The following is a 27,496-nucleotide window of genomic DNA, read 5'->3' as shown; positions in this document are numbered from 1 at the left end:
TTACCTTGGTAATTAGCGAGCAAATATTATTAGTTTCTAAAAAAAAAAAAAAAACCAAAAAAAAAAAAACCAAAAAAAAAAAAACCAACCAAAAAACCCAAAAGAACCGAAAACAAAATAAAATAAAATAAAATAGAATAAAATAATCGTTATATCCGGGCCGGCTCCGCGCGCTGGGCCCGGCGCTGCTCCCCCGTGGCTCCCCCACGAGGGAGGCTGGCGGGGGGGGGGGGCTGAAGGGGGGGCTTCCGAGCCCCCCACTCCGTTTGTTTGTTTGTTTTTTTCCTCGCAGGACGAAGCAAAGAAAACCCTGAGTTGCCAGTTCGTCCGTCTGTCCGTCCCGCCCGAGCAGGGCCGGCGGCGCCGCGGCCGCTCCTCCCTCCGTGCCCGGCTGCCCCTGGCACCTCCCGCGGCCCCGGGGAGGGGCTTGGCGAGGTCTCCCAGGCGGGGGTGGCGGCCCCCAGCCCCGTTTTTCCCAGCTAGTTCATCCACTTCCTGCAATTCCAGGCTCCACAGTGGCAGGGGATCTTGTGCTGATCGTCCTCGAAGTCGAACTGGTAGTCGTAGGTGAGCTGAGGGGAGGAGTGGGGAGTCACCTACGGCGCAGAGCTCAGTCCTCCCACTTCCAGCCCCCCCCTCCAGCCCCCTCTGCCCCCCCCCGACCCCCCCTCAGGCCCCCACTGACCTCCTCCCCCTTGGGGATGCGCCGGCTGGAGATGATGATGATCTTGTCCTCCTTGTCGAAGGTCACGACTTCGGCCACACAGTTCGGGGCACACGAGTGGTTGATGTACCTAGAGGAGGTGGAAGGTTAGAACCGACCCAGGGGCAGGACAGACGGACACCACGGCTCCCTCCGGGGGGGTCCCACCATCCCAAAGCCCCCCCGTGCTCACCTGGCCGGGCCCCCCGTCAGTGTGGCGTCAATGACGTGCTCGTTGTTGATGCGGAACATGTAGATGCCACGGTTCTGCCACGGGGGACAAGAGGGTGTCAGGGGGTGCACCGAGGTCCCCACATCCCACCTGAGACCCTCATATCCCACCAGAGCCCTCAATATCCCATCTGAGACCACGTCCCACCTGAGCCCCCAACATCCCCTCTGAGCCCCTCCACGTCCCGACTGAGTCACTCCACATCCCACCAGAGCCCCCAACATCCCACCCAGGTCCCCCTACCTCCCGCCAGAGCCTTCAACGTGCCCCCCAAACACCCCCCACATCCCACCAGAGCCCCCAACATCCCACCCAGGTCCCCCTACCTCCCGCCAGAGCCTTCAACGTGCCCCCCAAACACCCCCCACATCCCACCAGAGCCCCCAACATCCCACCCAGGTCCCCCTACCTCCCGCCAGAGCCTTCAACGTGCCCCCCAAACACCCCCCACATCCCACCAGAGCCCCACCTGCTCCTCGTAGATCTTCTCCCGCCGGTTGGCCACCTCGTTGCGGATGATGGTGCCGATGTACTCGATGACCATCGTGTGCTTCTCGATGTCCTTGGCCGCGTAGAGCCCCAGCCCCTGGATGCGGGAGCGCGCCAGGTACACGTTGTTCTTCCACTCCGTCTTCAGGCGCCGGTACTGGGAGGACTTGGAGTGCACGAACTGTTTGCTGTAGGGCGTGTTGGTCTCGCCCGTGAACGTGCTCTGGTAGGCCTTGGACATGCTTGTGCTGTTCAGGGTGTGGGGCCTGCCAAGGGGGGGGGATGAGAGGGGTCAGAGCCGAGGGATCCCCAGGGATCCTGGCTCTCCCAGCAGATCCCAGCTCTCCTGGGGGATCCTGGCTCTCCCAGCAGATCCCAGCTCTCCTGGGGGATCCTGGCTCTCCCAGCAGATCCCAGCTCTCCTGGGGGATCCCGGCTCCCCCAGCAGATCCCAGCTCTCCTGGGGGATCCCGGCTCCCCCAGCAGATCCCAGCTCTCCCAGCAGATCCCAGCTCTCCCCGCAGATCCCAGCTCTCCCCGCAGATCCCGGCTCTCCCAACAGATCCCAGCTCTCCTGGGGGATCCCAGCTCTCCCAGCAGATCCCAGCTGTCCCGGGGGATCCCAGCCCCGCTTACCTCTTGTAATGGGTGAGGATCTTGGGCTCGGAGCGGGCGCAGCCGGTGGGGTTGATCATCAGTGGCAGCTCCATCAGGGGATGGCGCCCGTAGCGGAACAGGTAGTTCTGGCAGCTCTCAACACCCGGCAGCTGCCGAGGGGACACAGAAGGGCCGGGGGTCGAGTGGCAGCACCAGGGTGGCCACCAGACCCTTCCCCAGCAGGGCTGACCTCCAGTATGGAGGGGAGACCCCCGTCCTCCCCCGGACCTACCGACTCGGCGATGCGCAGCACCGCGTGCACCGTGAGGCCGAAGAGCTCCTCGCCCTTCAGGTACTCAGGGAAGAGCCGCAGCATGTCGGCCTCCTTCCTCATCATCGCCACCGGCTCGATGATCCGGTTCCAGACGGCTGCCGAGGGAAGGGAGAACCACAGAATCCCAGCATTAATCAGGTTGGAAGAGACCTCTGAGATCATCAAGCCCGACTTTTGACTGATCACCCACCTCGCCAACCAGACCAGAGCACCCATTGGGGACCCCCCAGCTCAAGTCACCTCCCATCACCCCATCCCCTGTTGCGTTCCGGTGCGGCTCAACCGCTGGGACAGGCAATGAACGCCGGCACTAGTCCAGCACCGGCATCTCCCAACTCCTCACCTTGTGGTGAGGAGTCAGAGAAGACGAGATCCTCCAGGCCCTGCTCGATGACCTGCACGACGAACTCGGGGCGCCCGTTGTTCTCGCAGATGGTGCAGCGGTAGCAGCAGCGGCGGTTGTTGGTCCGCAGGCTCCAGTAGATGCGCGTGGCCTCGTAGCCCACGGGGTAGAGCGCGGTGACGCTGTGGAAATCGGCCATCTGGTGGGGCAGCAGCTGCCCGATGGCGTGGAAGACCAGCCCGCCCACGCGGAACATGTGGAGCCGCTCCCCGCGCTGGATGATGCTGGCGATCTGCTTCACCTCGTCCCGCTCGATGTACACGCGGCGGAACACGGTGAAGCTGCTGAGCTCCTGCTCGCAGGGCCCCTTCAGCTTGTGCAGGGGGCACAGCATGGTCTTGTCCTTGAAGAACATGCACTTAGCGCGGATGGCGCAGGCGAAGTGGTACACGCTGGGGCAGCGGATGCGGTTGCAGCTGTTGGTGGCGCCGGTTTTCTGGCACAGGGAGCACTTGGTGAGCAGCCCGCGGTGCAGGGCCACCTCCACGTTGATCAGGGCCCCGCCCTGCGTCTCGTACACCTCCGTGGACCACAGGGCGCAGTTCAGGTGGACCCAGAGGTCGAGGTCGAGGTTGAGCAGGCGGGCCGGCCCGTCCGTGGCCCCGTCGCCCTCCTCGTGGCAGAAGCAGCACTTGCGCAGGTCCCGCGGCACCTTCTCGGGGCGCAGGGTGGTGCCCAGCTTGTCGATGAACTCGGCGATCTCCTTGTCGCCGTCGCGCTTGGCCCCCCCTTTCTGGATGGTGACGAGGAAGCGCAGCCGTTTCCAGCGCACCCCCTTCCACTTCTTCAGCCGCGGCCGCGCCTCGTCCCCGTCCTCGGGCGGCCGCGAGCGCGGCTTGAAACGGGGCGGCGAGTGGGGGGCTGCGGCCCCTTCCTCCTGGGGGGCCGGGGAGGGGGCCGGCAGCAGCGGCGACGCCGGGGCGGCCTCGTGGGCCACCTCGGGGTTGGGGACCCTGGTGGGCTCGGCAGGGCTGGACGGGGAGGGGACGGAGGGGGACAGCGGGGGCGAGGGCTCCTGGGGCATGACGGAGAGCTGCCGCACGTCCAGGTTGGACACGTTGTTGACGTAGCAGTGGTGAAGGGTCTTCTCAGGTGCGGGGCTCTCCTGTGGAATGGGGAGGGGGTCATGGGTCAGGGTGTTGCAAAGAGCGGTCTTTGGACCTGCAGGGACCCCAGAGCACCTCACGTGCTCCCAGCCCTAGAAGGATCACCTGCATCCCTTCCTGGGAGACTCAGCACCTCTCCATGAGGAGACCCAGCCACCCAGGAATCACAGCCCCCTGCAATCGTGGGGGGACCTACAAGGACCACCTCACACCTCTACATGGTTAACACCTGGTTCCAAAGAGCCCCCCTCCACTCCTGCACCCCAACACAGCCACAGCCCTGCAGGTACCCCAATACGCCTCTCTCAGTGTCCCAGTGGACCCCCGCAGCCACTGACCTGTCTGAGCAGTGTCAGGAGGTCCAGCTCGCCCTTGAGGCTGTACCCAGGCAGCACCGCGTCGAACTGCTTCAGCCACTCGGAGCTGCTGTCTGGCACCTTCCCAGCCAGCGCCTTCTCCTTCCCTCCGAGCATCCCTGGAAGAGGGAGGCACAGCCCATCACGGGGGGTGGTCCCAGCCTGGGGCTGCGGGGGGCCCACAGGGACAAGGAGGACACTCACCAGCCATATCAGCCTCCACCTTCTTGGCCTCGACCACGGCCACTCGCACGGGGCCGTCGGGGAACAGCACCTCGTAGGAGCTGGGGATCTTCACACTCAGCAGCTCAGCCATGGCCACCATCACCCCATTGAGGTTCTGGGATAGAGAAGGATGGGATGGGTGCAGGGTGCCCCAGATGCCACCATGTGGGGCCACCGCCAGGACCCCAGAGCGTCTCACGTCCCCCCATCCCCTCGCTCACCTTGGCAGCCGCCGCGGACACTGTCAGCATGACAGAGACCTCGCTGCTCTTGCCCTTCTCCCACGGGGCTCCGGGGCCTGCTGCCCCCACCTTCCCTGGGGGGGCCCCAAAGGGCTCTGCGGCCTCGTAGGGTTTCGTGTCAGGGAACACTGGTGTGGGGAGAGGGAGGGGTCAGAGCTGCACAGACACCCCAACAGCCACCTCTGACCCCACCCAGCTGCCCCAGACCCCTGCAGGGAATCCATCCCCCCCAGACCCATTTCCCTCAGCCCACACACCGCAGGGACCCATCCCCTGCTCTGCAAAATCCCAGGAACCCCCTCCTGCCCCACCCACATCCCTTCCTACCCAACATATGCCCTCCAGACCCCCTTCCCTGCACTGTACATCCCACTGAACCCCTCCTGCTCGGTCCATACGGACCACAGACCACTCCTGCCCTGGTCCATGCACCATCCCCAGCCCATTCCACCTGGGATACTGGCCCGGGGGATGATGGGGATGATGGGAGACAGCACACGCTCCTCCAGCTCCGGCTTGGCCTCGCTGAGCAGCGGGAATCGCAGCAGCTCCTCGCCCAGGACGCTCTCGGGGGACGAGGCAGGGACGATGCTGTCAGGGGAGTCGCTCTCGTCGTCGCTCTCCATCCTGAAGGGAAGGAGGTGTCAGGGGCCACGGGCTGCTGTGACCCCAGGGGGGGCTGGTGTCACTCACGGAAGGTCACCCTGGCCGGGGTCTCACCTGACGTCCTCGGTCTGGTTGTGTGGCGGGGTGGGCAGAGCTGCCAGCAGGTCCAGGCTCTTCACCTCCACAGCCGGTGCGTCTGTGCGGAAGGGACGGGTGTCACGGGAGGGTGACAGGCGGTGGCAGGGACTCTGTGCCACCCCTGTGCCAGCCAGGCTTACCTTTCTGGCCGTGGGGCTCGCGGGCTGGGTCGGTGTCCTTGGGCTGCTCACCCAGTTCCTCGGGGGCCGTGACACCGTTCACCATCTTCTGCTGCACGGAGGGAGGGGGTGTGGGGGGCAGCGAGGAGGGCGGCGTGGGCGGGTTGCTGAGGTTGTTCTGGGGGGAGACAGGGGGGTGAGTGCGGCAGGGTGGTCCAGGACCCCTGGATTGAGGGGACAACAGGTGAAGAACCCCTTCCCTCACCTTGGTGAGCAGCTGGGAGTAGTAGTCAGGGACGCTGTCGAGCACGGCGCTGCCGAAGGCGCCCCGCAGTTGGCTCTTCCCGTTGATGGGGCTGCTGCCGAAGGGCGCAAAGAGGCTGAAGTTGGCTGTGATGGTCGGCTCCGTCAGCGGCAGCAGCGACAGCTCCTGGGGGCAGAGTGGTGAGGTGGTGAGGGGGGCACAGGGGCAGAAAGGGAGCCCCCACCACCCCCCAGCCCACTGCCATACCTGCTTCAGCTGCCTCATGAGGGCCTCGCCAGGACGCAGCCCCTCATCCTTCCGCAGCTTCTTGCGGGAAGCCGGGATCCGCTCGTTGCCTTTCTGCACCCGCTTGGGCTTGGTGGGCGCCGGCTTCCTGGCGATGGAGGGGTCCTGGGGAGGGAGAGGGGGGTGTGAGCTGTGCTGGCACAGCCCCGTGCCCATCGCCCCCCAGCCTGACCTGCCCCACTCACCTCCCGGCCCAGCAGCAGCGGCTGTGGCCGCGGCTCCATCCCGGCGCTCCGGCTCTCCGTGTGCCCATTGAGCTCGCCCGGGCTCTGTGCTGAGAGCTGCACGTTCTTGGCCCGCAGCAGCTTCTGCAGCAGCAGGTGCCCGGCCTCAGAGCGCCCGCCCGGGGCCAGCAGGCTGTTGGCTTGGCCGGCCCCAGGGTCCCCGTTGGCCTCCGGTTTTGCCGTCTCGTCTCCGTCCAGCTCACACTGCGCCGCTGCTGCCGCCTCCTCCTTCGGCTCCTGCTTCACCAACACCTGGGGGCCTTCGCCTGCCACAGGGGCCCCCTCTGGCACTGCCCCATTGATGTGGATCTCGCTGGGGTCGGCTGGGTCCACCCCGGGCGCCTCGGGGTCCCAGGGGCCACGTGCTGGGTCAGGGAGGGCAGCGCTCGGCGTGGGCGTCAGCCCCGGCTCTGTGGGCACTGCAGGGCTGGGGGTCGAGGCCGGGACCCCCGGTGACGTCTTCTTTGGCTCTTGGGGGCTCTGCTCGGGGCTGGCCACGTGCTGGGGGGCACAGCCCAGGGGCGAGGGGGCCGGTGGAGTGGGGAGGCGGACAAGGCCGGGCTGGGGGCCGCGGGCAGCCAGGGCTGCCTGCACCAGCTCTGCCAGGGGCTGCTGGGGGGGCTGCTGAGGGGGCTGCCCTGGCAGCGCCCGCCCCGGCTCGGCAGCAAAGCTGGTCTGTGCCTCTGCCGGGGTGCCCGGCCGGGGCTGGAAGAGGGACCCCATGGGGCGAGGGGGCTGGCGGGCGGCGGGCGAGCCGTAGTCCGGGGCCTGCCCGGGGAAGGGGCCGGGGGTCCGGAGTGCCTGGCTCTGCTGCAGGAGGCTCTGCTGGTGCCGCTGCACCAGGAGGGCCTGGAGCTGCTGCTGCTGCTGCGGCGTCAGGTGCCGCAGCTGCGGGTTCTTGGCCAGGACACCCTGGAGCTGCGCCCGGATCTGGCCCATCACCGGCCCCGGCACCTGCCCCAGGAGCGCCGGGGGGAGCGTGGCCGTGCCCGGTGCCGGCCCTGCTTTGTGCTGCCCGGGGCTCTGGAGCCGCGGGGGCTGGGGCTGCCCCTGCAGGGTCCCTGCCGGCCCCTTGCCCGGCTGCTCCGGGGGCCGCGGTGCCGGCACCATGCCCGGTGCCGGGCCCGTCCCGCAGCCCAGCGGCGGCTCCGCCACCCCGGCCGTGTCCCCGTGCTGCTGGGACAGCTCGGGGTGGGCGGCCCCGGGGCTCTGCAGCGGCGGGGCGAGCAGGGTACCCTGCTGCCCAGGGGCTGCCCGCAGCATTCCCGGCTGTGGGGAGGCCAAGAGGAGCTGCTGGCCCTGCCCCAGCTCAGCCTGGTGCTTGGGGGCCACGGTCTCCGGGCCCCCCAGCCCTTGGGGGTTGAGGGGTCCCTGCTGCTCCCCGTGCAGCTGCCCCCCGCTCTCGCCGCCCTCGGCGGGCAGGGCGCTGCCATCCACCCCCGTGGGCTGGTCCTTGGCAGCCAGGACCGCCGGGGCCGGCTGCATTCCCTGACTCAGGTGCAGCACAGAGGGGGCCTGGCCCCCCGCCCCGTGCTGCGGAAAGTGCTGGATCGAGGCCTGCCCCTGGCCCAGCCCCAGGAGGCCCGGCTGGGCCGAGTTCTGCTGCTGCTGCTGCTGCTGCTGCTGCTGCGGGGTCAGCAGTGCCCGCGACTGTCCCAGCTGCTGGGACAGCACGAGCCGGTGGCTCAGCATCCCCGGAGTCTGCGGTGCCAGCTGGGGCGAGCCCAGCACCCGCTGCTGGTGGGGGGCCAGGAGCACCTGGCGCTGGGGCTGGGGGTGGCCCAGCATGGGCTGGTGCTGCAGCCCCGGTGCCGGCGCGTGGCCCAGCACGCCCGGCTGCTGCTGGGGCGAGAGCTGCTGCACCAGCAGGCTCTGCTGGCTGCCCAGCAGCCCCCCGGCCTTCGGCACCATGGGCTGAGCCCCCGCGCCGGGCTGTGGGGTCGGGGGCTGCTGCTGCTGCCCCAGCAGGCCGGGCTGCCCCGCCACGGCCGTTGGCTGCATGGGGGCCTGGCCCAGTGCCCCCGGCTGCTGCAGGGACGCCTGGCTCATCATGCCCGGTTGCTGCATCGACGTCTGCGCCATCACACCTGCCTGTTGCATTGAAGCTTGTCCCATCATGCCTGGCTGCTGCATGGACGTCTGGGCCATGATGCTCTGTGGCTGCATCGAGCTCTGTCCCATCACACCCTGCTGCTGCATGGACGCCTGGCCCATCATGCCCTGTTGCTGCATCGACGTCTGTCCCATCACACCCGGCTGCTGCATGGCTGCCTGGGCCAGCACGCCCTGTTGCTGCATGGATGCCTGTCCCATCACACCGGGCTGCTGCAGCGATGCCTGTCCCATCACACCGGGCTGCTGCATGGAGGCTTGACCCATCACGCCCTGTTGCTGCATCGATGCTTGTGCCATGACACCTGATTGCTGCAGTGACGTCTGTCCCATCACACCTGATTGCTGCATTGATGCCTGTCCCATCACACCTGATTGCTGCATGGACGCCTGTCCCATCACTCCTGGCTGCTGCATGGGGGTCTGTCCCATCACACCCTGTTGCTGCATGGGCACTTGTCCCATCACCCCCGGCTGCTGCAGCGACACCTGTCCCATCACACCTGGTTGCTGCATGGAGCTCTGTCCCATCACACCCGGCTGCTGCTGCTGCTGCTGTGGCAGTGACACCTGTCCCAGCATGTTCTGCTGCTGCAGCTTCTGCGCCAGCTGCATCCTCTGGAGCTGCCGCTCCTGCATCAGGCGGCTGTCGGCGGCCAGCCCGCGCAGCGCGGGGTTCCCGGCGAAGAAGGCGCTGGAGGAGCCGGGTCCCGGGGCGTTCCCCATGGCCTGCTGCCCCATGAAGGACAGGCCCTGCTGCACGGCCATGGACACACCGCCCTGGGACAGGCGCAGCCCCCCGGGCTGCCCCGGCTGCTGCCCGAGGCCCTGCGCTCCCACCACGGCCCCCCCGGGCTGCTGCACCCCGTGTGCCGAGAGGAGCTGCCCCGGGAGCTTGGACATGAGGCGGGGGCTCTGCGAGGGGCTCAGGGCCATCACGGCCGAGGCCTGGTGCTGGTGCTGCTGCTGCTTGTTGCGGTACTCGGCCATGAGGTTGGTGTGTTCCTTCTGCTGCTTCCGCACCTGCCGGGGACAGCGGGGCATCAGCACCGGGAACGGTGGGGTGTTAGTGCCGGGGATGGCACGGCATTACTGCTGGGGACAGGGGAACGTTAGCACCAGGAATGGCACGGTGTTAGTGCCCGGGACAGCAAGGAGTTAGTGCCAAGAACAGCATGCCACCTGTGGCCAGGAATGGCACATTAGCACTGAGGACATCACGTTTGCACTGGGGATGGCACAGGGTGCCAGGGACATAGCGTTTGCACCGAGGACGAGGCTCCCACCCACATGCAGGGCCCTACCTGGTCCAGCTGCTTCTGGATCTTACTCTGCTGCTCCGTCACCAGCTTCAGCTTCTCGGCGTCGGCCTCGGGGAACTCCCTGCCGGCCTTCTTGGCCGTGCGCTGCTTGGCACAGAGCGCCTTGCGGGACTTGCGGTGAGCCCCGATCTGCTCCTCCAGCACCTTCAGCTGCATCTGCAGCAGCTGCTGCGTGTGGAACAGCCACTCCTCGTACTGCCGCTGGTCAGCCTCGTCTGTGGAGTGGGGAGAGGGCTCATCAGCAGGGATCTCGGGTCAGCAGGGACTCGGGGTGAGCGGGGACCCGGCTCCCAGGGGCAGGGTGAGCTCACCACCCCAGGCCCCCCCGTACTCACTGATGACGCCCTGTGCGAAGGTGGGTGGGTTGGGCCGAGCCTGGGTTGGGTCTGTGCCGCTTCGCTCCTGCCAGAGAGAGGAATGTTGGGGACATGTGCCTCCCTGTGCCCTCCCCACAGGCCTCACCTCCCCAGGGAGACATAAACCCACCGGCCAGAGAGGCTCCAGCCTGGCAGGGTGCTGAGCACCAAGCCAGGCAGACATAAGAGACCTCTGTACTCCCCACCCCAGATACCCCACTCACCTGCCCACTCCCTGCCAGCAAGTGGTTCTGCATCTCAGAGACTGCTGGGCCCCCTGAGAGCCGCTGGGCCAGCAGGGAAACCTGTTGCCTTTGGAGGGAGACACAGAGATGGGGGTCAGCTGGAGCCAAGGCACTCTGCCCATCCCTGCCCGTGCCCCACAACCTTTGTGCCCCTTACCTGTTCATGCCTGGGGCCACCCCGATGCTGCCCTGAGCCATCACCTTCTTGATGCCCTTCAGTGCCACCATCTTGGCCTTGGCAATGGGGTCCATGATGTCCTCAGCCGCAAACTTGTCCAGGTCTGCCGCGAGACAGGTCACAACACGCTCAGCCCTACACACTCCACCCAAAACAGCCCCACGCTCCCCCAGACCACCACCCACAGGTCCTACCTGTGTCTGGGAAGAAGCTGTTGGCCAACTGCTGCTGCATGACGAGCTGGGGGGGCTTCAGGCCCAGGGTGGGGGGCTGCACCCCGGCCATCGGCTTCTGCACCAGCACCTGCTGCTGGCTCTGCTGCGGCTGCCCCAGGGCCACCTGCACCCCATGTGGGGATGCCAGCACGTGGGGCTGCCCCGAGGCCATGCCCATGTGGGGGGCCAGCGCCGGGCCCTGCTGGGGTGCACCGAGCCGGGGGGGCTGCGGTGGCATCAGTGGCGGCCGGGCCACCAGCCCCAGCTGGAGGGGGGTCTGAGGGGCGCCCAGGCGGGGCGGCTGCCCCTCGGGGGGCTGCCCAGCCGCCCCCGTGTGCAGCATGGGGTGCCCTGGGGCCGGGAGGTGGGGGGTGCTGCGGGGCAGGTGGGCCGACATCTGCTGCTTCTTCTGCAGCTCCTTCTTCTCGTGCTCCAGCAGGTCCTCGATGAGCAGCGGCAGCTCACTGGCCACCAGCGAACTCTCCATCTTGTCCAGGTCATCCGCCGGCGAGTGCCGGGCGCTGCCCAGCCCCAGCGCTCCGCTGTCCAGCTCAAACTTCTCCAGCAAGGGGTTGCTCTGGCTGCCAAGCTGGGCAGGGGCCAGCCCACGGCCGGGGGCAGTGTAGGGGTCCTTGTCCGGCACGGGGACACCGGCGTGGCCGCTGTTGGGGAACTGAGTCAGGCCGAGGCGAGCGGGGCCGGTGCTGGGGCTCAGGAGGGTCTGGCCGGGTTTGAGGCTCAGCCCCAGCGAGGCAGAGATTTTGTCGGTGCCCTGCAGCCCCTCCGACTTGACGGGCACCGGGAGCCGCTCGGGGCCAGTGAACTGGCAGGGCGAGGTCTTCAGGCAACCATCCTCCAGCTTGGGCTTCACCTCGGTGGGCAGCGAGCCGGGCTTTGCCTCCGCACCCTGCGCCTTGAAAGCCGGGTCAGGGGCCAGCACGGCGCCCGTGGGGCAGGCAGAGGGTCCCAAGCTCGCACTGGGCACCAGCCCTTCCTTGGGCACCTCCTGGTTCTCCGCAGATGGGGTCACATCTTTGCTGTCCCCGGGGTCGGGGAGCTTCAAGGTGGGCGGTGGCGGCTCCGTCTTGAGCTGGGCCTCGCGCTCGGCTTTCTCGTTGGCCGACTCGACCAGGCGCAGGTGCTCGTTGAAGATGTCCTTCTTGTCCCCGGTGTCCAGCTCGGGGTCGGTGTAGGCCAGCAGGTCGAACTCGTCACCGTTCAGCAGGTCGTCGAGGTGGGGGTCTGCTGTCTCCAGGCTGTCCAGGTTGTCCAAATCATCGTCCCCCTTGGCCACGTCCGGATCCAGGCTCAGGTTGGCCAAATCATCGTCATCTTCCAAGTCCTTGTGGGAGCCGAAGTCGTCATCCAAATCGGGCTCCACGGGCACCTCGCAGGGCAGCCGTGCCCCCTCCAGGCTCAGGTGGCTCTTCCCTGGGGCCGGTGCCGGGTCTGGAGCGGGGCCATCCTTGGGACCCTCGGGGCGCAGGGCAGTGCCCGAGGACAGCGGGCGGGGGGGGACGTGCTGCAGCTCCAGGGTGGGGGCCGGCAGTGGCGGGGGGGCCACCTTGGCGTGGGGCTGCTGGTGGCTGTTGCCCATCTCTGCTCCCTGCGGGGACGCGGGCGGGAGCGGCGCCGGAACCTTCTGGGGTGGCAGCGCCTGCATGGGCACGACGGGGGTGCAGAGGGCCTGGGCGGTGCCCTCCTCCCCGGGCAGGAAGAAGCGAGGCCGGGGCGCCTGGGGGGCAAAGGGGGACCCCACGACCCCCCCGGGTCCCTTCTGCACGTTGTGTCGCAGCTCGATGAAGGGAGCGCCCAGGGTGGTGGACAAGGGGGGCACGGCCTCGGCGGGGGCTGGCAGGCGGGTGCCCAGGCTGCCCATGGGGGTCCCGGCAGCCGGGGGGGCGAAGCGGGAGGTCACGGGAAGCCGCAGGGCCGCCACGGCCGCCTGTTGCTGCTGTTGCTGCCAGAGGTGCTGCTGCTGCTGCGGGGATGGTGCTGGGAAGACCCCGCGGGGGTAGAAGGCCTGGGGGGGCCCCACTGTCGCCCTGGAAGACACCGTGATGTTGGTACCGGCTCGGCACGGCCACAGCCCCGATGCACCAAGTCCCACCTCCCTTGGACCGCTCCAGTCACCCAAGAATTCACTGCCACTCTGGGGCGCTCCCCACAAACTGGGGACACACACCCCACCAGGGTGATCCCTGCTGGCTCCCACCCTGCCGCACTGGGCCCACCACCCTGTCACGGGGCACCCACCGCCCGTTGATGTCCAGTGTGGCCGGGGTGGCCGCTGGTGGGGGCCGGGAGAGCCGCTCGTCCTGGGGAAACGCCGCCTGCACCATGACGGAGCCGGGCAGCTTCCCGGCGCCAGCTGCTGTGGCCAAGGTCCCGAGGAGTCCCTTGTCCTGGAAGGAAGGAATGAGACGGTGTCACCCCTCCACCAGTCGTGTCACCCCCCTGCACACGCCCTGACCCGGCTCTCCCACCTGTGCTGGCTGGTAGGGGGCCATGCCCCGGCTCAGCTCGAAGCCCTGCCCGGCGGCCTCGGGGGCCCAGGCGGCGGGCGAGGAGGTGGCGGCAGCGGCTGCACTCTCCTTCTCCTGCCGCAGGCTGTTCCGCTGGATCTGCTGCCGGATAAGCAGCTCCCGGAGCCGCTGGCGCTGGGAGAACCAAGTGTTAGAGCCGAGAGCGGAAATAGGAGTGAAACCAGCAAGACCCAGGTGGCCTTCAATGCCTCCACAGGTCCCAGCTCCTCCCTCACGTCCCCTTCCAAACCCGGATGGACGCGGTGGGATCACCAGCGAGCCCTCACCTGCCGCTGCTTCTCCAGCTCCGACTGGCTCATGGTGCCGAGGGCCCCATCCTGGCCGCCGGGCAGCTCCGCCAGGTCCCGGTTCGGGGGCACCGAGAGCCCCACGGCTGCCTCCTCCCTCTTGTCGGCCGTCGGTCCCAGCGCAGCGCGGGGCAGGAAGGCTCCGGAAGGGTCCTGCTGCTGCGGGGGGGCCGGGGGCTGCGGCGGCAGCACTGATGGGGGCCGCAGGGGCGAGAGGTTGTAGGTGTCGGGGGCAGCCGTGCCCGGGCCCAGGGGGCTGCCGGCCTGGTGGAAGCCGGGGGACGAGGCATAGGCCGAGCTCTGGGGCTTGCCAGAGCCGTAATGGCTGTTGATCCCATGGGGCTGGTGGGACGGGGAGCCCTTGAGCGGCTCCGAGACGGCCGGGGGGAAGGTGAAGCGCATGGGGGTCTGGCTGCCCGGGAAGACGCTGGCGCCGGGGGAGCGAGAGAAGGGCGGCTGCGGCCCCGCCGGTGCCTTGGCATGGGGCTCACCCGCTGGGGCACCCCCAAAACCCCCGCCAGGCTTGAACCCCGGCTCCGGCATCTGCGGCCGGGGGGGTTTGTGCAGGGGGGTGAAGGGGTCCCGGGATTGGGGCCGGGAGGGCGGCTGGGAGTAGGGATCGGGGGACTGGAAGCGGGGGGTGACGGGGGACTGGCAGAAGGCTTCGTTGGAGAGCGGGCGGGGGGTGAGGGGTGACTGGGAGCTGGACTGGGACTGGGGGCTGGCGGGGACGCGGGAGAAGGGCTCGGAGGGCAGGGAGCGGGGCGGGAGGGCACAGCAGGCCTCGGGGGGCTGCAGCCGGGGCGTCAGCGGGGGCTGCGAGTAGGGGTCCAGGTAGGGGGACTGGCGGTAGAGATCGGGGTGGCCGGGGGGCGAGGGGGCCAAGGGGTGGGGGTCGGGGGGCCGGTGCCCCAGCCCCGGGCTCTGCGGCTCTACCTGAGAGACCCGTGGGGTCATGGGGGCTTTGAAGACGTCGGCCGCCTTCAGCTCCGCAGCCGAGAGGTGGGGGCCGCCCGGGGAGTCCCCGTAGCCCATGGCGGAGGCATAGCCGGGTGAGCAGACCCCCAGGCTCCCCCCTTCCTCCTTCTTCACCTCCAGACCCTTCTTCTGCTCCCCGAAAGGCAAGGGAGAGAGCAGGGCCTCGGGGGGCCGCGCCCCGGGGCTCCCCGGCATCGAGAGGTTGTCCAAGGAGGGGCAGCGGGGCTTCAGGAAAGGGTCTGGGGTGCCGGGCTGGTGCCGGGGGGTTCCGGGGGGCGTGGGGTGGAAGTCGGGAGGGGCACGGGGGGCAGTGAGGGGCTGGGGCTGGCCAGGGAAGGGCTGGAAGGCAGCGCCCGCCGTGGGGCTCTGGCCCAGGGGCGAGGGGAAGCGGGGCTCCAACGCGTAGGCGCCGTAGGGGTCGTGCGAAGGCACTTGGGCGGGGGACTGGGGCGGGAGCTTGAGGAAAAGCTCGCTGGGAGACTCCGGCCCCGCTCCGGCACCCGCCGGGGGCTTCAGGAAGCCCTCTCCGGCGGCGGGGGGGCTGCTGATGTAGACGGGTTGTGCCCCCGGCGGCACCGGGATCCGCAGGTGCAGCGAGGGCCTCTCCGGCTTGCGCAGTCCCTCCCCTTTGGTCTGCTTGTTGATCTGGCTCTCGGCCTGCTGCGGAGAGAGCCGGCCCGTCAGGGCTGCGGGACCCCCTCCTGCCCTCCCTGCGGGCCGGACACGGGGCTGGGGTGGGCACACCACGTCCCCCCAGAGCTGGGCCGGGGCCGCCGGGCACCTCCCCGCGCCGGACGTACCTTCTGCACCTTGTTGATGCGATGAGCCGCCCGGTTATCTTTGGCCTTTTGCTAACAAAGACACGAAGCCAGCTGACTCGCAGCCCCCGGCGCCCCGGCCCCCCACCCCGCTGACCCCCCGGCACTCACCAAATACGGGGCTTTGTCCGTGGCAGGGACCTTCCTCCAGAGCTTCATGATCTGCTTGCAGCGGCTCGACCAGTCTGGGAGTCCGGTACGAGCAGATGGAGGGGACAAAAACAACCTTAGCCCGGACCTGACGAGCCCACCCACACCCTGGGTGGGTGACATTGTCCCCTCTCGCGTGGGGACAGCCTCATGCCCAGGAGCTGCAGGAAACACTTCAGTGCCAGAGCAGCTGGGATCTCCCCTCCAAACATGGATCAGAGGGGGTCACGCTGCACCCAGACCCTCCACCCTCACCCCAAAAAGGCGGTTGCAGCCCCCCCCCAGAGCCACAGCCCCCCCAGAGCCCTACCTGGATAATCCTGCTTGAGATTGGGGAAGTTCATGTTGGCGTAGAGGACGGGGGAGATGGTGGAGAGCTCGCCCAGCTCCTCGTCCTTCTCCCAGCGCTGGAGGCTGCGCTGGTTGTAGGACAGGCCATCGCCCTCCCCCTCTGTCGTGGGCGTTGTGGGGGTCGAGGGGGTGGTGGCAGCCGAGCTGCTGGCCCAGGGGCTCTCGGGCTCGCAGTGGTCTGGGCTGAAGAAGCCGCTCCGCTCCCTGCGTGGAGGGGAGAGTGTCAAGGATCGTCAGGGTGTGAGGGAAGAAGGTGTCCCACAACACCCCAGGCTTCAATCCCTCCAAGGAGACCACCCCCAGCTCCCCCACGTACCTGCTATCGAGGAACGGGGACGGGCAGACCCCCGAATACGAGTCCAAGGAGACGGATCCGGAGAGTGAGCCCAGGGAAACGCTCCCTGAGAGGGAAAGGAGACAGGTTGGAGGGAGGGCAGGGTTGGGGCTCAAGCCTGTGCCTGCCCTGAGGGTCCCAGCAGCCCCCAGAAAATACAGCATCCCCCAAAACGCCTCCCACGTTCACCCCCAGAGCAACTGGGAACAGGCAGGAGCCCTGGCTCTCTGGTACCACAGGCACTGTGCTGCTCTCTGAGCAGCTCAACCCCACCACTTTGGCTTTCTGGGGGGTTGGCAGCGAGTCCTGCCCTTCTCCCCACCATCCAGGCCCTCCCAGCCCACGGTGGCCCTGCCAGTTCCACCCACCCTGCCCCGAGAGCTGGAGGTCTCCTTGCAGGAAGGGGCGCTGTGCCCGGCCGGGGTCCTGCCCGGCCTCCATCCCCCCGGCCACGCAGTTGAGGGGCTGCTCCCCCCGCTCCGCCGAGCCCAGCACGTCCTTGAAGAGCTGCTGCACGTCTTTGCTCTCCATCTTGGGCAGCTCTGCAGGGGCAAAGGCAAAAAAGGCTGAGCCATCCCAGGTGCAAAACCCACACTGGTGGGAAGCAGAGGAGAAATCTGGGGGTCCTGGCCCCGGGACCGCCCTCACTTCAGTGGATGAGGGTGGTCTCACCTTCCGTGGGGATCTTGTCGAGGTCAGAGCTCAGCGCTCCCTCGCCCGGGGTGGCCGGTTTCTCGGTGTCCCCAGGGTCTGGGGAATCCTTTGGCTCATCGGCCCCTGCGAGGAGGAATCAGGAGGTGTCTTCAGCCCCAGGCTCAGGGTTGGAGACCCCCATGTGAACCCATCGCCCCCCGATCCCAAAAAGGGACAGGAGTCCCTCGGTCCTCCAAGGACCCCGAGCCACGCGGGGGCGCTCTAGGCGCCACTCTATGGTCACCAGCGCCATGGGAATCACATGGGCGGAACCATAGAGTTCAGCCCTGCCTAGAGCGGATCCCCTCAACCATAGAGTTCCGTCTCGATGGTTGTGGGCGCTCCAGCCCCCGGGGGAGGACTCCGCTGCTGGGGGGTCCCGCGGGGGTCCCAGGGGCTAACCCAGGTCCTCGGCCTTCGCATCGTCCTTGCCATCGTCGTCGGGAGCGGCGGCGCTGCCATCGGTGCTGTCATCCCCTGCAGGGCACCAGGACTCATTGGGGGGGGCAGGACCCCCCAGCCTCCCCAGGGTCACCCCTGGATCCCCCGAGGTCACCCCTGAATCCCAGAGACCTCCTACACCCCTCGATGTCAACCCCCCACAGTCCACGGCATCCTCGAACAAGCCCCAGTGTCTACAGCAGGTCCTCACAATGGGGGTCTCCCCCAACCACCCCCAACAATCCTCAGGACCCAAAAAATCCCCAACCACCCCAAAACAACACCAGGGATCCCCAACAGCACCAATGACTCCCAATAACTCCCAAAAGCCCCAGAGACCACCAACAATCTCAATGACCCCCAAAAACCCCAAGGACCCTCAAAAACCCCCAACCACCTCAGGGACCACCAAAAAACCCTGAAAGCCCCCAAAAACCCCAGGACCCCCTATGACCCTCAACAACATCCAGCGTCCTCGCTCCTGGCCTCACTCACCTCGGGGGTGGGTGGGGGTCTCCCTCCTGTCCGGGGGGGCTCCCTGCAGTGCCCCAGCCAGGTTGGGGTCCCCCTTGGGCCTTGGGGCGCCCTGGCCCAGGGAGGGGCGGGCGGTCCCGTCCCCCACCCCGCCCGCTGCCAGCAGCGCCTTCCGGCTCAGGTCCATCAGCGCCTTCCCGAAAAACGCCTCCTGGAGCAGAGAGGTTCTGTCAGCATCAGGGGGGCCCCTCTGTCCACCCCCCGCACCCCCAGGCCACCTCAACCCCCTCCATCCACCCCACCTGCAGGTACGGGGGGAACATGTCCTCCAACTTGCTTTTCTTCCGTCCCCGGCGTTTCTTCTTCTCGTCCCCCTCTCCCGAACCCGGATCCAGGCCAGCCTCGGCCGGGACATCGCCCGGAGCCCCTGCAAGAGCCCCCCCAGGAATGAACACACACCTCCCAGAAAGGGCCTGGGGCTGTTCCCAAGCCACCGGCACCGTCACAGCAGTGTGTGTCCTCCACATCCCAGGGGATGAGAAGGGAAAGGAAAAAGAGGGGGAAAAGGGAAGGGGAAAGAAAAAGAGAAGGAAAAAGGGAGAGAGGAAAGGGTTGAAAAGAGAAAGAAAGGAGCTGAAAAGGGAAGAGGGAAGGAAGAAAGGGAAAAGGAGGGAAGGGGTAAAGGAAGGAAGGAGAAAAGGGAAAAGGAGGGAAGGGGAAAAGGGAAAAGGAGGGAAGGGGTAAAGGAAGGAAGGAGAAAAGGGAAAAGGAGGGAAGGGGTGCCAGCGGGCCCTACCATCCTCGGGGTGCCCCTCGGTGCTCAGCCCCTCACGCCCCACGTCCGCCGGCACCGCCGGCACCTTCTTGAGCCGCGTGTGGGACTTGCGCTGCCGCACCATGAACCCGCCGATGCCTGGGGGGCAGAGGGGGGGATCACAGCGTGCCCAGGAGGGGTCACAGCAGGGCCTGAGGGGGGTCAGGGCCTGGGGGGCACTCACCGGGCCGGTACGGCTTGCGCTTCCTCTTCTTGCACTCCTCGGGGTCCTCCAGCCCCTTCCCCGAGTCCCCGTCGGCGCCGACGTCGCGGTCGGGGCTGGCCGGAGCCTCCAGCTTGATCTCGCACTCCATGTGCTCCACACCCACTGCCACGGGGGGAGGACACTTCAGTGGGGTCCTCTGGCACCCCCAACACTGCACCCACCCAGCTCTCACGCCGGGAACACCCACCCTCAGCCTTGAGCAGCTCGTCGGTGTCCAGGTCACCGTCCTTCTTGTCCTCGGGGCCCAGGGGGTCGCCCCCCTCGAGCCCCCCATCCCCGTTGAGGGCGCCGGGGCGGCCCTTGCGCTGCCGCCGCTTGTGCAGGGGCGACAGGGTCAGGTTGCGCAGCACGGCCATGCCCGTCTCCGTCAGCCACACGCCCTCGAAGCGGAAATACTGCGGCTCTGGGGGAACAAACAGCACGTTGGGGACAAATGCCAGGGCTGGGTGCGTGGCCAGAAGCGGGTACGGCAGCGGGGAGCCCGTGGCACTGTCATGGCACCGCACGTACCCGGATCCTTGGCCTTGGCCATCTCCGCGGGAGGCACGGGCACTGTATAGGAAAGCAGAGGGGCAGGTGAGTCCCCACATCCCACAAATGTCCCCCAAGCCCTTCTCTGGGTTCCCTACACCCCGTGAGCTCACCAGGTTTGATCACGTAGGGCTGGCAGGCGCTGCAGTCGAAGCCTTCATCCGCAGCCTGCTCCACCTCCTCCTCAGTGAAGAGGCTGTCGCACGCCGCGTGCAGCCACCTGCGGGCAGGGGGACCTGTCACACACCACGGCACCCCCGGGGACCCCAAACTTTACAGAATCACAGAATATGCCAAGTTGGAAGGGACCCACAAGGATCATCAAGTCCAACCCTCAGCCCTGCACAGGACAACCCAAAATCCCGCCATGTGCCTGAGAATATCATCCCAACACTCCTTGAGCTCTGGCAGCCTTGGTGCTGTGCCGACTGCCCTGGGGAGCCTGCTGAGTGCCCAACCATCCTCTGGGAGAACAACCTTTTTCTAATATCCAACCTAAACCTCCCCTGACCCAACTTCAGGCCGTTCCCTCGGGTCCTGTCACTGGTCACCACTGAGATCAGACTGCGATGAGTCTCCCCTCAGCCTCCTCTTCTCCAGGCTGAGCAGTCCCAGCACCCTCAGCGTTGCTCACCGATCGCAGTGCCGGCACTGGATGAGCAGGTCGTCCTCCACGTACTTCTCGCGGCAGAAGGGGCACGCGACAAGGCTGGCACAGGGCGCGCAGTGGGTGTAGTTGTTCTGCCACTCGCAGTGGAACCCGGGGGACGCGGCCCCGCACTGCACACAGCACACACACCTGGGAAGGGAGGGAGGGAGGGAGGGGGGTCTGAGGGGTCAGCGCCGGCTCGGACGCCCCCTTGGACACCCCTTCCTGCCCCGCCACGCACCTCTTGCACTTCCAGCCGCCCTTGGGCACGGTCTGCAGCGGGGGGTCCAGGCAGTAGGTGTGGTAGCTGATGTCGCAGTCGTCGCAGAGCAGCAGGCGCGAGGGGTCCGAGGCTTTGCCGCACACCTCGCACACGATGCACTCCACGCAGCGCCAGCCCTTCAGCAGCATCACCTTGGTGATCTGGGGATGTGAGGGGTGGCAGCCATGTGAGCCCTGGGCGTGGCCACGGGGGTCCTTGCGCTCGGCGTGGCCATGGAGGACACCCGAGTGGCTCGGCATGGCCGGGGGACACGCCGGGCACGACCCTGTGTGTGTCCCATGGGGCACGGCCAGTCCCCGAGGGGCACAGTGTGGTGCTACGGGGACAGGGGTCCCAGGCCCCCTCCTCACCTTGCTGTTGACACAGTAGGGGTGGTAGCACTGGGAGCACTGGGAGCAGGCGAGGAGATGCCCCTCGGCCCCGCGCCCGAAGCTGCCGCACACCACGCACATGTCCTGGGGGGAGGTCAGGAGTGAGGGGACAGCAGCTGGCAGTGGGAGGGACACAGAGCCTGTCCCACCCCTTCTGTCTGTCTGTCCTGCCGTGCCCCAGTTACCTGCATGAGCACAAACTTGTCGGTGTTGGAGAAGAGGACGACCGTGTTCTGCATGGTGTCGTCATCGTCCTCGTCCTCCTCCTTGCTGGGCGAGCTCTCCACGTCGGCGAGCTGGGGACAGAGTGGGGGGCTCAGCACCGAGGTCCCCCTCTCTGTGCAATTTGGGGGGTACCAGGCAGTCTAGTGCTGGACTGGGGGACACAGGAACACGCAGACAGTAGACCCCCTCTCCAAGGGGAAGCTCCATGCCTGCCCTGGTCTTGTAGGGTGAAGCCCCCAGACTCAGTAAAACCCCAGGCAGCCACACCTCCCATGAGACCCCCCACCCACCCCACCCTCGAGGACTCCCAAACCTTTCTGAGGGACTGGGATGGCAGGGAAGGGGATGGGGGGAAACTCTTGGCCTTCACCCCTACCACCTAACAGCTGGGGACCCCCCTGCCCCCCACTCCTGCCCCAGCCCAGCCTTACTGCTAAAGTGTCAACGGACGAGGTGGTCGACTTCAGGCGTGCACGGCCCCGGCCCCGGCCCCCGTGGGACCCCCCTCGGGGGCGCCTCCGCCCAGGGAAGCTGCTGCTGCGACCCTACGGCCGAGGGGAGAGGGGGGGTTACAGTTCTGGGGGGTCCAGCCAGACCCCCATGCAGTGGAGGGGCACAGCCCCCATCCCAGGCCCGGCCCTCGCCTACTTGCCAGCCCGGGGAGGGGGTACGGCCCCGGTGGGGCCCTGAGGGTGGGGGGATCCCACTGAAATCCCCAGTACCTGCTTGACCCGGGAGCGCCCCGGGGAGCTGCGGCGCCGGCCCTTGTCCCCGTCGCCCTTGGCTGCCGGCTCGAACAGCAGCGAGTCGTCGGTCTCGGCGCCCAAGGGCAGCGACCCCCCGTCCTCCTTCTGCAGGCTGGCGTCGGCCGAGGCCGGGCCCAGCTCGGGGGACAGCGACCCCCCGCCCTCGGGGTCCGGGGAGCCCAGCAGCGGCTCCGAGCCGGGGAAGCTGCTGCTCGTGTCCCCCTGGCTCAGGTTGGAGATCTCGTTGAGGATGTCGGGCCGCGGGCGCAGGGCAGGGGGCTCGGGGCACCCCTCGTCCCCGTGCCCCAGCAGCTTCTCGCCGGCGGTGCACACCTCCATGGGGGTCTCGGGGCCCAGTTCCTCCGGCTCCAGGAGGAGGGGGGACCCCTTGGCTTCGGGGTCCCCCCCAGCCCGGCCTTCCTCCACCGCATCCTCCTCGCTCAGCGGCGGGGAGCTGCCGCTGGTGCCCTCCCGCTCCAGCCTCGGCGCCTCTTCCTCCTCCTCTTCCTCCTCCTCAGGCAGGCCCGGGAAGGGCCCCAGCTCCGGGGCTGGGCTGCCAGGGGGGGCATCTCCGGGGGGGCTGGCTGGGGACTCCCCCTCACCACCGGCCGTCTCCATCTCCTCGTCCTCGGGGGGCTCGGCGGGGGCCAGGGTGACGACAGGGGAGCCCAGGGGGGGTGGTGGGGAGCCGGGGGGCTCGGTGTCCATGGCGGTGCCGGGGCTGCCAGGGGGCTCGGGCAGGGCTGGGGTGGGAGGTTCGGGCACCTCGTCCTCCTTGGCGTCAGGGGAGGGGTCTGGGGGTCGCACGGGAGAGATGGCGCGGAGAGCTGGGGGGGGAAAGGGGGGACGGTGACATCAGAGCCCCCCCACCCAGAGACAACCATTCCCCCAACCCCAGTGTGCCCCGAGACCAACCTGGGGGAGCTGAGGGTGGAGGGGTCATCTCAGGGGGCAGCGAGGGCTCCGGCTCCAGCTCCATCTCCTCCTCGGGGGGCACCTCCGGAGCCAGGGCTGGTGCTTCCTCTGCCACTGCCACCTCGGGAAGGAGACCTGTGGGATGGGGACATGGGTGAGGGGGTGACAGGGGTCCCCTCCACCCCCTGTGCCACCCAGCCTGGGGCCAAGAGACAAGAACACACCCCCCCCACCGAGCTCCCCATGTACCCCAAAACAGGGGAAATGAGGGTCAGGCAAAGCCAGTGCTGCTGAGAAGCCCCCAGTGTGAGACCCCCACACCCACAGGAGAAAAAGGGAAAGGAGACAGAGTGAAAGGTCCCCAAATTACCTGGTGGCTTCAGGTCCTCCTCGGAGGGCAGCTCACTGGGGAGTGGCTCTTCAGGGGGCAGCTCATCAGGGGGAGGCTCTTCGGGGCTCAGCTTGTCGGGGGGAGGCTCTTCGGGGGGCAGAACTTCGGGAGGAGGTTCCCCAGAGGGCAACTCGTCGGGGGGTGGTTCATTGGGGGGCAGCTCATCGGGGGGCAGCTCTTCAAGGGGCAGCTCGCTGGGGGGAGACTTGGGGGGCGACTCATTGGGGGGCAGCTCGTCAGGGGGCGATTCGTTGATGGGCAGCTCCTCAGGGAGCAGTTCATGGGGGGGCAACTTCTCGAGGGGTGGGTTCTCAGGGGGCGGCTCACTGAGGGGAGGGATGTCGAGGGGCAGCTCATCGGGGGGTCGTTCACTGGGGGGCACCTCCTCGAGGGGGGGCCTGTCAGCGGGCAGCTCAGCAAGGGGTGGTCTCTCGAGGGGCAGTTCCTCAGAGGGGGGCTCCTCGGGGGGCAGCACGAGAGGAGGGGGCTCCTCAGAGGGCTGCACGTCAGGGGGCTGAATGTCGGGGGGCTGCATGTCAAGGGGCTGAATGTTGGGGGGCTGCACGTCAAGGGGCTGAATGTTGGGGGGCTGCACGTCAAGGGGCTGAATGTCAGGGGGCATTTCATCAAGGGGCTGTTCACAGGGGGGCTCTTCACTGGGGGGCACTTCCACAGGGGTCAGCTCGCCAGGAGGAGACCCGCCATCACCCGGGGTGGCCTCCTTGGGGTCCGGGGGTGCCTCCTTCGGTTCTGGGGGTTCCTCCTTGGGGTCCAGGGGTGCCTCCTTGGGGTCTGGGAGGGGCTGTGTCTCCTCATCACCCCCCACAGGCTCCAGCTCAGGTGGGGGGACGGGCACATCCGTCAGCTCGCTGCAGCTGGGGGGCTCCAAGCTGGGGGGGGACACCAGGTTAGGGGAGTGGGGATCAGGCCACCTGGTCCCCAGGGCTGCAGGACACATCCCCTCACCCACAAAGAGCCTGACGCCCCCCTATAACCAGCCCCCCATCCCCACTCACGTCTGGGCGGGCGACTCAGGCTGTGGTGAGTGTCCTGGTGCCACAGGGGTAGCGGCTGCAGTGCAGCCCCCCTGGCAGCCCCCACACACCGTGGACCCCTGGCAGCCAGGGTCGAGCCCCACAGGGCACCGGCCACACTCGGAACAGACCTGGCAGTTCTGGTGGGGGGAACAGAGGCGTGTCAGGGGGAGCAGGGAGGGGGCAGGCACCCCATACCCCACCCCAAGCGAGAGCAGGACGCACCTTGCACTTCCAGGAGCCGGTGGGGAGGCCCTGGCTGGCTGGATCCACGCAGAAGGTGTGGTAGCCCTTGCCACAGGCCCCACAGACCACCATTGTGGAGTCCTGGCCGGGCTGCCTGTGGGGGGAATGGGCACATGAGGGTGGGGACCCCTCCCTGGGTGCGTCCCCACTCCCCCCACGGCGGGGCTGGGGGCTCACCTGCAGGTTTGGCACGCTCTGCACTCGGGGCACCGCCAGCCCGAGCGCCCGTGGGGCGTCGGGGCCGTGTCCAGGCAGGCTCCGTGGAAGTGCTGCCCACAGCCCGTGCACAGCACCAGGTCCCGCAGGTCGCCCGGCCCGGCGCACACGTGGCACCGCGCGTCCTCTGCCAGGGGGAGACGGGGGATCAGGGCCACCTCCTCATGGGGTCCCACCCTCCTGGCACCCCGCAGGGGGGTGGGAGGGTCCCAGCACCCAGGGGGTCGTCCCCAGCCCGCACGCACCCATCTCCAGGGCCTCGGCCACGTGCTCGGGGCAGAGCAGCCGCAGGGTCTTGGTGGACTGGAAGCAGCCGCTGGCGGCGGCGCAGGGGAAGTGGTAGAGGCGGGAGCAGCCGGCGGCCGCCCGGCACGGGATGGTGGCCCCCGCCCGCCCGCAGCGTTCACATTTCTGAGGGGACAGGAGCCTGGGTGGTCAGTGCTGCTGCGGGGGGGGCCCGGCCGAGCCCCCACAGCCCCCCCCGGATCCAACCGCTCACCTGTGAGATCCCTGAGAAAACAGCTCTGGCCACGGCGGCCGCCTCCGGCCCCGCGCCGGCCGCCCAGGCCGCGCAGCAGCGATGCACCCAGCAGTGCCCTGTGGGGAGGGGGCGTCAGGGACAGCCTGGGGACACCTGGAGCGGTGGGACGGGGACCCCGGTGCCGTGATCCCGCTCACCTGTCGGCTCGAAGAGCTGCGCCGGGGTCAGCCCCTCGGAGAAGCCGATCTGCACCGGGTTGTCGCCCGCCAGCTCCGGCTCCGGGGGGGGTTGGCCGGACCCCGGGGGGGGCTGGCCAGGCCCCTCGGGGGGGTTGTTGCCCACCAGCCGCTCGGGCCAGTCGGGCACCGGCTCGAAGCGCTGCAGCTCCCACTGCCCGTGCGGGCTCCAGTCCCCACAGTTGCAGAGGGCGCAGCGGCGGCCCGGCGGGCTGGGAGGGGGGAAACTTGGGGTGTCAGGGACATTTGGGATGCCCCCCCACCAGCTCCATGCCACCCCTGTGCCCCCCTGCCCTCACCTGCCAGTCTCAGGAGGTCCCTTCGTGTCCGTGCTCTCCGGCTCCGGCCCCGCGGAGGCTCCTTCGGGAGGTTTCAGGGGGTCCCCCTCCGCGCTGCCCATCTCCTCCGAGGCCACGGCCCCATCAGCTGCGGGGAGAGGGGGTGTCACCACCGCGGGGGGGGTACAGGGACAGGGACAGCCCCCCCAAATCTGGCCCTGCGCTCACCTGGCGCAGCCGAGTCCTTCTCCTCGCTGGGCGCCTTCTGTTCGTCCATCCTGCCTCCGGCGTCCCTGGGGGGGCCGCGGCTGTAGGGGGGGGGAATCTGTCAGCACAGGGACATTGGGGCCTTCCCCGGCCCCCCCGCAGCCCCCCGTGACCGCACACCCAAAGGACAGGGCAGCCCCTTCCTGTCACTGCCCCAAGGCAAGTTTGTGGGGTCCCAAGCTGGGAGTGTCCTCTGGGAGCAGATCCTGGCTCCCTGGGGGTCCAGGAGACCCCCCCACACACCACAGGGGTCCTCCCTGTCCCCCATCACACCGTTCCTGGGGGGAACCCTCCAGGTTCCCCCCAGGGCTGGGTGGGGACAGTGCAGAGACACCTCAGCACATCTGAGGCAGCCAAACCCCCAGAGTGACCTCGATTAAACCCCTCGGGGGGGTGGCTTGGTGACTCCGGCTCCACTGAACACTGGGACTCCTGAGGACCCCCAGGACCCTCCCAGGAGCACACCCAATGCCTCCCACGCGGGGGCCATGAGGGGGGATTTGGGGTGCAGCATAAACCAGGGTCCCCTCCACCGGCACCTGCCCATGCTTCAGTTTCCCCAGGCCCAGCACAGACCATGCGCAGCACCGGGGAGTCCCGGGATGGGTCTGGGGCGAGGAGAACCCACCCCAAAACACGACGCCCAAAGACGGAAGGGGGTCCAAGCCCCGATGTGCAGCCACCCCCTCCCACCACTGCTTCACGTGCACCCCAAAAACCCAGAGGGGCCCCGGCCGGCTGCGGGGGGTGGGGGGGCAGCAAAGGGGACCCCAAACCCGACCATGAGCCACACACGGGGAAGGGGAAGATCTGGGGGGGGTCCCGCGGGCCCGGGGTGGCCTCAACCCAGAGCCCGGGGCAGCGGGAAGGGGAGGAACGCACCGGGGCAGCTCCGGCACCCCAAAACCCTGCGAGGGCGCGGGGGGGACGGAGGGAGCCCCCCGCGGGGTCCCGGCCACGGGGTAGGGGCCAACCCACCCCGCAACCCCCCCGCTCCGGTTCCCGGTGGTCCCGGGGGGATTCGAGCCCCCCCGGAAAGGCCCCGAGCCCTTTGGGGGGGGGGGATCGGCCCGCGGCCCCAGGGAGTCCGAACCACCACGCGGGGACACCCCCCAACCCTCCCCGGTGCCCTCGGGCCGCGCTCTCCCCGCTCTCCGGTGCGACAGGTGGGGGTCGGGCCGGCCAGGCCCGGAGCCCCGGCCCCGCCGCGGCCTACGCGGGCACCGGCACCGGGCCCCGCGCGCCGGGCCCGGCCGTACCCCCGCCTCGGCCGCCCGGGCCCCGCCGCTACCGGGCACAAAGGCGGAGGGGGTGGGGGCCGCGCTCTCCGCGCCGGGCCCCGGCCAGGCCTTACCGGGCAGCGGCGGAGGCGGCGCGGCCCGAGCCCCGCTCGGCCGCGGGGGCCGCTCCTTCCGGGGCCGCCGGGGCCCGTCCCGCCCGCGCGGGCCCCGCGGCGGGGCCGCCCCCCGCCCCCCGCCCGGTGCTCACCCCCCGCGGCCGCCCTACGCCGACGGGCCTCGGGGCGCGGGGCGTTCGGTGCTCCCCGGCGCGGCCATTTCCAGAGGAAAGTAGGTCCCGCCGCCCGCCCCCGCCCCGCCCCGCCCGCCCCGCCGGGGCCGCCGCCGCGCTGGGTCCTTCGGGGAGACGGGGGTGAGGGCGGGGGGGGACCGCCGCGGACCGGGGCGGGGGGGGGGGGGGGGGGGGGCCCCCCGCGGCCCGGGGCGGGGGGGGGGGGGGGGGGGGGCCCCCCGCGGCCCGGGGCG

General features: G+C 68.7%; 1 protein-coding gene across 1 annotated transcript; it reads right to left on the bottom strand.

Annotated features, from left to right (window-relative positions):
* On the bottom strand, nt 1–25,460 carry KMT2D (lysine methyltransferase 2D). The gene is made up of 54 exons (XM_017836613.1): nt 25,456–25,460; nt 25,150–25,400; nt 24,971–25,068; nt 24,717–24,882; nt 24,433–24,598; nt 24,235–24,349; nt 23,992–24,149; nt 22,955–23,865; nt 22,585–22,719; nt 21,646–22,496; nt 21,355–21,468; nt 20,884–20,994; nt 20,678–20,782; nt 20,286–20,467; nt 20,030–20,194; nt 19,509–19,615; nt 19,375–19,416; nt 19,052–19,267; nt 18,823–18,966; nt 18,621–18,737; nt 18,127–18,251; nt 17,846–18,035; nt 17,312–17,386; nt 16,889–16,993; nt 16,585–16,758; nt 16,199–16,283; nt 15,842–16,086; nt 15,493–15,566; nt 15,364–15,414; nt 13,565–15,223; nt 13,239–13,412; nt 13,009–13,157; nt 10,732–12,797; nt 10,517–10,640; nt 10,339–10,426; nt 10,094–10,160; nt 9,741–9,973; nt 7,006–9,459; nt 6,286–6,885; nt 6,062–6,205; nt 5,816–5,980; nt 5,572–5,728; nt 5,408–5,489; nt 5,139–5,314; nt 4,667–4,815; nt 4,425–4,560; nt 4,203–4,339; nt 2,699–3,863; nt 2,314–2,450; nt 2,061–2,191; nt 1,405–1,690; nt 897–970; nt 686–794; nt 1–572 (listed from the first exon to the last, which is right to left on the bottom strand). The coding sequence occupies exons 1-54, from the start codon at nt 25,458–25,460 to the stop codon at nt 480–482; spliced, it is 16,038 nt and encodes a 5,345-aa protein (XP_017692102.1). The 3' UTR covers nt 1–479.
* Nucleotides 25,461–27,496: the final 2,036 nt, after the last annotated feature.

The sequence above is a fragment of the Lepidothrix coronata genome, unplaced genomic scaffold (genome assembly GCF_001604755.1).
Source record: "Lepidothrix coronata isolate B3197 unplaced genomic scaffold, Lepidothrix_coronata-1.0 Scaffold281, whole genome shotgun sequence".
In the NCBI taxonomy this organism is placed as follows: domain Eukaryota; kingdom Metazoa; phylum Chordata; class Aves; order Passeriformes; family Pipridae; genus Lepidothrix; species Lepidothrix coronata.
Note: the sequence above shows the minus strand (reverse complement) of the source record. Positions and strands in the feature narration are given on the sequence as shown.